Source organism: Brachionichthys hirsutus, chromosome 1 (genome assembly GCF_040956055.1).
Source record: "Brachionichthys hirsutus isolate HB-005 chromosome 1, CSIRO-AGI_Bhir_v1, whole genome shotgun sequence".
NCBI classification, from domain to species: Eukaryota; Metazoa; Chordata; class Actinopteri; order Lophiiformes; family Brachionichthyidae; genus Brachionichthys; species Brachionichthys hirsutus.
The window spans coordinates 4465270-4474657 of NC_090897.1; the positions used below are offsets into that span (position 1 = coordinate 4465270).

Here is a 9388-nt window from a genome sequence, read left to right on the forward strand (position 1 = left end):
ACAGCTACGTCTTTCTCAGTATAATCCCCAACATATTTTTTTCAGAGGTTAGGAGCGTGCATTGATGGATAAAGAGTATTGTACACTCTTATACAGTACAAAAACAATCATGGTACTTGTATATAAAAAGGTGCAATCTCTGAATATCGCTGAAATGGCTTCATTTCTGTCTGTCATTTGGATGTGCAGCTTGTATATGAAAGTAAACGCTGAACGACTTTGGCCAAGCAGTATTTCAGATGTGCTTGAAATAAAAACATTACCATAATGTTCAGACAATCTAAAAACACATGTATTATATGTAATGCTCTCAGCAGATTATGGAATAGTATTTATAATAGTGTAGCGAGATAACCAACAGAATATTTCCAATTACACTACATTTCTATTTTCTAAGGGGTTTCTATTGCTGATCATATTGCAAATCAACACCACAGTCTGGCACTCCATGTAACTGTCAGATCCAGATTCTATTTTTTTTTTTTTTAATAAAACCTTATGTATACATTTTTTCAGAATAAAGCCCTTTTTTAGTATTTTGTTAAATATTTAAAAAAAAAGTTTAGGAAAACACCTACCTGTTTAAAGAGGTAGATAAGGCACAGAACACAAAGAGGACACCGACGAAATGTTCATGTGTAGTTTATTTTTCAAATATCTTACATGTTTATTGTTTACTGCATCATGTGTTCTCTGTATAGCACTTGACATTTTCTATCCAGATTAATAACTCTGCAAAGATGGTGGTTATCTGCAGAAATAAACCCCCGCTGTGAGCATGTTTTACACACAGTGACCTTCAAGTTACTCTAATGTTCAGAAAAACACAAAGTTGCTTATTTACACATCCAGAAGTTACAGAATCATGTTGCTGGAAACATTCAATCCGAATGAATCATGTGTGGGGCACCATTGTCAAGGCAACTGTCTGGATCTGTGGTAACAAGGCCGTGTGAGAAACCCACACCCCAGTCATGGACATCAATGGTAAGGAGATCGTCAAACTGTGCAAGGTTTCCCATCGGGCATGGCTAGCCTGTGGGACTCCTGAGGCAGCGGACAGATGCTGGCTGGTCCAGCAAAGTAGTTTATTTAGTTGTTTTTTCAGTCAAGTAAGCAGATGTGGGGAAACATAACCTGAAAATGGCTGTAAGACTTCATTATCATAAAAATAGTAGTGATAGCTACATTGACCTTCTAGTTGCTTCCCAACAAGAACACTCCCTGTGATGTCCATGTTGCACTTGGGAACTTCCAACCCCCCCCCCCAAGAAAAAAATGGGCCATTCCTGCATATTTGCCATTCTGTCCTCCTAGTGGTCAGAATCTGTAACTACAACAGTGTACTTGCAAATATATCTTGATTTGAAATATCGACTAACTTGTTCCTACATGCTGCTGCATCCCGTTACTCTGGTTTCCCACAACATATTTTTGGTATTGTGGTCTATTGGATTCTAGTGGCTGATCTTCCAGCGGCCTATAGCCATCTTCAGGGTGTAGTTAGGGGTGAGCAAAGTGGTCAGTAAGGGGAGGTTGGTCATCGGGCTGGAACGGTTCTTGGTATTGATCCAGCTCTCGATTGCCTGGCTTTCATAAGTGTGTCCATCTGAAATGGTCACAGTATGCACAAAATAATACATAACACAAACAATTAAAATGAAATCCATCAATACAGAAGTAAACTTGAACAGTTTTACATTATATTGTTAGACCAGAAAAGCACTCAACCGAGACATGATTGAAGCTCCATTGACTGCAATGTCTTTTTCAAAAATTTCAAAGTGATCCATAATCCAGGATCTCGTCTGGATCATCACCAAAATGTAATAATCTGTTCCTGGTAACATTCCCAACATTTCCTGAAATTTTCATCTGTAACTTTTTTAGTTATCTTGCTAACAGACAGACAAACCAACGCCGGTGATGACATAACCCCCGCCTCGGCGGAGGTACCAAAGGTCCGATCTTCCCTTACCTGCAGCAAGGACCGGTTCCTTCATTAGCTCTCTTGTGATTGGACAAAGAAACTCATCGGGAATGCCTGAACACACTGCGTCACTCTTGAGCTCCTCCACCTTCCTCAGGAGTCGATTGCGCAGACCAACTGATTCTACAGACAAACACCAGCAGAGACCAAACCAATCAATCAATCAAGACTGTGTGATCGCCTTAAAACACACAAAAAAAATGATGTCAGGATCAAGTATTAGTGATGCCTGCATGAGCACTTTGCACTTGTATTGCAAAATTGAGGGTGCGTGAGAGTGACCGTGTTAAGAGCAGATCTTGTGTCCACTTCAGTGTTAAATGCTAAGCAGGTACTTGAGGGCCTTTTAATATGAATACTGTTGTTTTAATAATAGAACCCAACTGCCAGGGAAATTAGTAGAATTTATTCAGGACTATTGAAATACGAGATCTTACAAAATAATACGGAGCCAACTGCAGCAGAATACAAAGACTTTGTCGACTCTCTGATCATCTCAATGGCAGAGCAGGTTTCATTTTCCTCTGTCTTTCAGCGCAGCATAGATAAAACATGTTTGCGCCGCTCTGTTCTGTTCTCTACGTTAGTTCTGCCGAAGAAAAAAAAAAGGTGGGATGTATGGTACGTTACTAAATACAGAACGTGAACTGAACACAAGCTGTGTAAACTGAGGAGTGATTGACAGGGACTGTGGGATGGAAATGACGGCATGGCAATACAGCGAACATGTGCTGACAAGTACATGACGAATACTGGCCTAGCTGGGAGACCGACGCTACACTCCGACTTTAGCAGTCGGAAATCTTGCTTCAAAAAGATAAAACCATCAAGTCTGACACACCAGAAATTAATATAATAGAAACGTTACAGCCAGACTGAGAAAAAAAAAATAATAATAAAAAAATCAAGAAGGTCTAATGATATGAGGTGTAAATCCACTTTAAGCCTTATGGGAAATGCTGTTTTAGGGATCAGGTTATGTAACAAATGAAGATTAAAGTCACAACTGCTGAAGCCCAAAAGCCGAGTACTTTTGCAGTTCAGCCTAATATTATGTAATCTTGCTAAGTAAAAGCCCCGTCACCATTCACCCATTCCTTCAGCCCTACTTTAATTCAATGTGTTGCCTTTCATCCATGGTAATAGGCACAAAACTCTAATCCACATGCATCCGTGTTCCTCTCTGGGCAGAGACCAGATGAGTAATGCCCCAAAGACTGGGCTTGCATTCTTACGTTTTGGAGAGGCATCATCTGCGAAAGGACCGGGGGACTGATGAAGTGGCATTGCGCTCACTGAGCAGTGTGTGCTTGTCTTCCTCACCTATGTGCAGCTCTGACGCCAGTGTTTCCTTGGTGAGACTGAGCAGCTCAGTCCCATCTATGTTGTTGGCTGTGAATTTGTCCACAATTTGCTGGAGGCCCTCCTCCACCAGCCACGCTGACACATCCTTCTCTGACCAATCGCTGACCAGCAGCTTTGATCGGGCGACTGAGGCACTCCCTGAGAGGGCGAACAAAAACAAGACCCTCAGTCCTTGAGTCTCAGCAGCCCCCCCCCCCCCCCCCTTTTGAGAAAAGGCCAAATATTCCCAGGTTTCCTATTAATAGAAGCTTAATGTCTGAAAGTGTCATTGAAAAATATTTTGTAGATGATGGAATTACAAATAGAAAAGGAGTTTGTGGATTGTAGGGGGAAAAAGGATAAAACTTGGTATTGGAACATGCTGGTGAAGCGACTGAAACTAATTTCATGCACATATTACATGAAGACGGTTGCCTCATTTACTGAAGACAGATTTTTCTTCCATTTACCTCCTCTTGATGTCAGAGCAGACCCATCTGAAAGATTAAAAAACAAGTCACTGTAAATGTCAGCAGTGCAGCAGAATGTTCAAAGCTGGCCGTCATCGGGCAACTGTTACTGAGCAGCTCTGTCAATACAAACTGCGAAAGATTTATCCAAGTATGACGGGCGGCATTTCTGAGAATAGACGGATTTAGCTGTGCAGATCTTGCAAACAAACAGCAACATGGCAAGCAAGAGAGGAGCAATAAATCCTTGTTAGAGACTGCTGAATCCGGTTAGCTGCTAATTACTGTATGTTTTTAAAAGAAAAAAACACAGAAAACTCACCAGGAAACGACTTCCCACCTTTCCATTGAAGATGAGGTGGAAACAAAAGGTAAATTATCGATAAAAATATAAATGTTGGTCTGATGGTGTGATGCGAGTTGCTGTATTTTTCCCACCATGGCCGCTGCATCCATCCTCCAGCCTCCAGATGTTTACAGTCTTATCCATCGATCCCGTAGCGATTAGAGGTGAAGTCGGAGAGAAGGCACACGCCGTCACATACCTGCAGCAGAAGACAGTAAAGCAGAGCCGAGTCTTTATATATCAAAGCACGGGGACTCGAGGGAGCCCCAAAGTTAAAGGACAATGCTTGTAAATCATTATGCAGGTCCATTCAAAGCATTCAGAAAGTGAAGGCGAATCTTTGCATCAAAAGCTGCACTGAGATCTGAATAACGACTGAATGACATTTACAGTGGATTCTGGGGCGCCAACGCATCAATAGGGAAAACAATCGCTCTAAAACCCAGGCTGGATCGCTCAGAAGCGCTGATCCATGAAAACTAGTTGGCTTTTTACATTGTCTATCAAAAGCTCTGATAGGAATATATTCAGAGGCATACACGAACTGAATACTATTACATCATCAGTCTGTCTCAAGTCAAATGGGTTTCCTGGAGGTATTCTGAGAAGTGATGTGATTTTTCTCTTTTGACATTTATCCACTTCCTTCCAATTGGCTGCATCTACTTTCACTTCAGTCTGATTTTGCAAAACGACTTTCTTTTATTTGCTCAGCTGAAAGGAAGCTTTCTGCTTTTCAATCACAGGTGGCTCGATGGACTTAAATAGCTCATGAATGTGAGCATTGAGCCGTGGTTCATGTGTGCCTGCATGTGAGGCTCGTCTGACACAGCCGTACTTTTCAACCTTACATTAAAGGCATGTTTTGTGACTTAGTAACCATCTGTCAAAGGGGCTCTCTGTAATGTCTCAGTTCTCCCTGTAAGAAATACATTCTTCTTCTAAATGACTTTTAATGTGTGTTTTACAATTTACAGCATGAAATACTAATAAGGGCAACACAAAGCATAAATGTCTGTGTTTTTAAAAAGAGGATTATACCAAATATATATTAAAGAGAAGGAATTCAGTACAATCAATGTCAGGGTATATTCAAATGTAATATTAATCGAGCTGATTTAGAAGCATTTTTATCAGTTATCAGCTTCATTACATTTTCTGTGTTTTGGTTTGTATATTTTTAAATACAGATTAACTTTTAAAAATATATATATTTCTAAATAATTACACAGCACTATCTGTAAACAGTACAGAATATTACAACCTGATCTTTTATAAAACCATTACACTTAATAAAATAATCCAGTTCATGCAAGTGAAATATATTATTTACCTCTCATGATGGTTCAGTTTGTAAAGCAAAACTGCATTCATCTGCAAACAGGAAAACAATCAAGCTTTTTTTGTGAGCATAAACATCTGTAAATAACTTGATGCCAATGAAGACAATTTATTAATAATCTATGAATTGGTGAAAAGGAGATTTACTTACAGCATCATAGACTGCAACAGTTTTGTCCACAGAGCTGAAGTAAATAAAAAGATAAAACCACATTAGCAATGAAAAAAAAAAACAGTCTGTTTGGCACAGCGTGTTCAGAAGGGTTCAGATCCAGAGACTCGTTGAGGAATAAAGCGATCCATGTCTCCCTCCAGTGGATTCACTGAAGTACTGCACTCTTACAGTTGTGTCAATATTGGTCCACTGCCACGTCCAAGCAAACGATCTGTATTTCACCTCAAGCTTATGATTCTAAATGTATATAAAAATGGATTCTGATCCAAGACAAAAGTGATGCAAAATACAGATTTAGCAGAATATGTCAGGGACATGAGCAGGTTAAGACTTTAATATTTTTTATGTAATTTACACAATTTATGACAGTTTGTTGTATCAATCCAGGCAGCTGCTAATATCAGGAACATCACAATATGGATATTTCTCTTTACTTTCTGTTAATTTATTTTGCATTTAGTGCAGAATGAAAATCAACTAAGAAAGAATAAAACGGGTAATCTAAAACCCTAACCCTAAAATCCTGGCATCTAAAACCCTAACATAAGCTTGTTAAAGATCCTACCCAGACACAAGCAACTGCCCGTCTGAGGAGTATGCACAGGAGAGGACCGGCGCCGTCTGGCCAGTAAAAGTGTGCAGGAGCTGCATCTTATAGGCTACGAGACAGAAAGACAAAGACACAACTGTCGTTAAACACATTCTCTGATTTATGTCAAGCCGACAAGAAAAGGAGAGGCTTTATGAACACTGGATTCTGCAGCGGAGAAAGGCTTCACAAGTGGGTCAGTAATAACAGAAAGAAGAGGGGGGGGGCGGGGGGAGAAAGATTATAAATTACTGCACAAATACAAGCTCTATGTTTGCACTGGCAGACTCTGTTTTAATTAAAATAAAATGTACTTTAATTAGGCCGCACCGGTGATTTGTCTTGACACATATTGATAGATTACAGGCAGGTTGAAGGGTTGCGCCTCAGAGAGCTGTAATCACAGTTAATCGACACGCATCAGTATTCTGCCTCGCATTTGTCTCTAAACGACTGCTGAATATGTCGAGTAGAAATGTTCCAACGCGATGCATTCACTGTTCACACTTCAGTCTGCATGCGGTGTCTTCAACACAGGACCGTCGTTCATGGGTTACCCACGGTTACCATTTTACATGGTATCCTTAAGGACTGAAATGATAAGAGAGGATCATCCGAGACACACGCAGAGGGAGGGAGAGAGAAAGATAGAGAGAGGGGGGGGGGAGAGAGAGAGAGAGACGTCAATTACCTCCAGATATGCACTTGTTAATGACCCAGAGCTTCACATGGTTGTCTTGTCCACAGGATGCCAATCGCAACTGAACAAACTGACCATCTAACAAAAAGCAAGAAACACATAAAAGGAATTTCTTGTTAAGAAAAAAACAAACAACTGGAAAAGCACTCAGAGAGCGCAGACCTCCGCCGAGCAGCTCATTCCCCTCATAGATTTACACCATCCCCATGGCGATCTGGATCATCATCATTGAAAGGTTATAAATTGTTCTTGGTATCTTTATACACAAACCATGAAAAGTAAAAGTGAATCAGATTCAGAGTTGAGGTGTATTTTTAACTAAATTTGAAATCCATAAATTGGGTTTTTTATGTTAATTTGTTTTATATTTATATTAGAAGCAGATGAAAGTTGGTGGTGAGATAGAGGACCGGTGATATCGGTATATAAGCTAATGTGTACGCAAAATAAGTTTTCACTTTACCCGTATTTTTCTGAATAATTACATTTTTGCAAATGTATTCCCACTTATTTATTTAGAGAGACTTGCTGTTATTATATAGCATTAAAATAACTTATGATCTTATATTTAATTATAAGACTAAATTTCCAACTATAATATCCACCACTACCAACATACATTCTGTTAAACTATTAAATCAGATTTGGAAGGTTGTTGTGCTAAATCTTTATGGTTAAAATTTAGGTGGCAAAAAAAATAAATACTAATCAACATGTAATTATATTTTTACTCTTATGACTCCCCTTCTCTCTCTCATGCTGCTACAATGAACTCACCACACGTGGGGGAAACAAGTCGGTAAATGCACAGTAACGCTTCTCACCACTGAGAATGCAGGGAGCGAAGGTGCAGCAGGTGACCCCCATGTCGTGGGCGTTTTTCTCTGCATGGAGCAGCTTCATGTCCAGATTCCAAAGACGCAGGTCTCCGTAGGTGGAGCCCGTCATGAACACCTGGCTGCAGGGGCTGAAGGAGCAGGCTACCATCGTTGTGTCGGTCACTGCTCCAGTCCTTTACCAACAGAACCAACAGCAGCTGCATGACCACCTACGACTCTTGCTGATCGAAATGTATGTCATTGTTTAAATATAACAATATGTTAAAGAAGCGCCATTTCAACTGCGTAAATCCATAAGTTATCAACCTTACCTACGCAACTGTTTAGAGGGGAAATCCCACAGTGCCAATGTCCCATCAGACGCACCAGAAACCAGGTGGGCCGAGTCGCAAGAGAGGGCGAAGATCCTCACCGGGCTGCGACCAGGATGTTCCAATACGGCCTCGATCTCACCGGTGTCCATGGACCAGACCACAACAGTCGCATCGGTGGAACAAGAGACGAGGAACTGTCCACAGGAGCTGAAGCAGCAGCAGTGGACGCCGTAGCCATGTCCCGTCAGCGGCGAGAAAGGCAGCTCAGAGAAATCACGGCTGCTGTATATCCTGAGCGTTTTGTCTCCGGAACACGTGGCCAACAGTTTGCCGGAGAAGGCGCACCAGTTGACATCGTCTTGATGGTCTTGTAAAGTGCAAATCAGAGATGACATTTGGACAGCTGTCCTAAAATTCAGACAGGAAAAGAGGGGAGAAAACATTCAGAGGAAAATATATATATATATTTTTAAATCTTGAATATCTATGTGGCATAAGAACATAAATATAATTTTACTTATTTTATTTCTTCTTGATTAGCTTGCTTTCTTCTTCTTCTACGAGAGCCACGTTTAACATACAATCAAGTCTCAAATGCTGAAGAGGGAATAAACCGTCCATAAATCTTTGAGTCGTTCAGTCTCCATGCTGATCAATAATTAAACACACAGCCTTAGCTGGACTGATTAGTCACTAATCATTATTGTCTTAATCAATTTCCTGAATGTTCCAGATTATTACATTTAAGAATTTGCTGCTTGATTTAAAGTGTCCATGTGCACACTCAACTGTATTTGTTTCTGTGTAGTCTTCAGCAATTGTCCATCTCTGTTTCCATGACACCGACTAGTAGTCAGGTCCTTCGACTCTACCTTGCAATATTGAGTTCAAGCCGGTGATATTATTGATCTGAGACTAGTACAATACTGAGGCTTTCGCCATCGCTAGCAGATTTGTGCAAAAACACGTTGTTGTTGTTGTTGTTGTTGTTCTTTTGGCTCGCCAGGCAACATTGTAGACGCTCAAAACAAAAAAGTACAAGGTTTGATTTGTGTTGACCAACTGGTCTGATTCTTGAGCAACGCGCAGCGTGACAAGCTGTATTAGTTTAAAAAAAAATTAGACAACTTTTCGACCCAAAACCAGAATGGAGCGTCGCAGATATTATATAGAGAGATTGATTTCTTAAATTCAGCAAAATAAATTAGAATTAGGTTATATTGCAACAGTTCATGTTCTAAGAATGCTTGTAATTCCTACTCTGCAGAGAGTCCGCAAAG

General features: G+C 40.4%; 1 protein-coding gene across 2 annotated transcripts in view; it reads right to left on the reverse strand.

The window, feature by feature from the left end:
* Window positions 1-636: 636 nt before the first annotated feature.
* Window positions 637-9388, reverse strand: part of wdsub1 (WD repeat, sterile alpha motif and U-box domain containing 1) — a 9213-nt gene continuing 461 nt past the window's right edge. For both annotated transcript variants that reach the window (XM_068760708.1, XM_068760716.1), the window contains exons 2-13: window positions 8106-8516; window positions 7780-7967; window positions 6947-7033; window positions 6232-6325; window positions 5643-5676; window positions 5484-5524; window positions 4243-4349; window positions 4127-4144; window positions 3805-3831; window positions 3314-3493; window positions 1979-2113; window positions 637-1609 (exon numbers count right to left, since the gene is read on the reverse strand). In XM_068760708.1, coding sequence (XP_068616809.1) covers window positions 1458-1609; window positions 1979-2113; window positions 3314-3493; window positions 3805-3831; window positions 4127-4144; window positions 4243-4349; window positions 5484-5524; window positions 5643-5676; window positions 6232-6325; window positions 6947-7033; window positions 7780-7967; window positions 8106-8503 — 1461 coding nt within the window. In that variant the 5' untranslated portion in view covers window positions 8504-8516 and the 3' untranslated portion in view covers window positions 637-1457. The remainder of the gene's footprint in view (window positions 1610-1978; window positions 2114-3313; window positions 3494-3804; window positions 3832-4126; window positions 4145-4242; window positions 4350-5483; window positions 5525-5642; window positions 5677-6231; window positions 6326-6946; window positions 7034-7779; window positions 7968-8105; window positions 8517-9388) is intronic.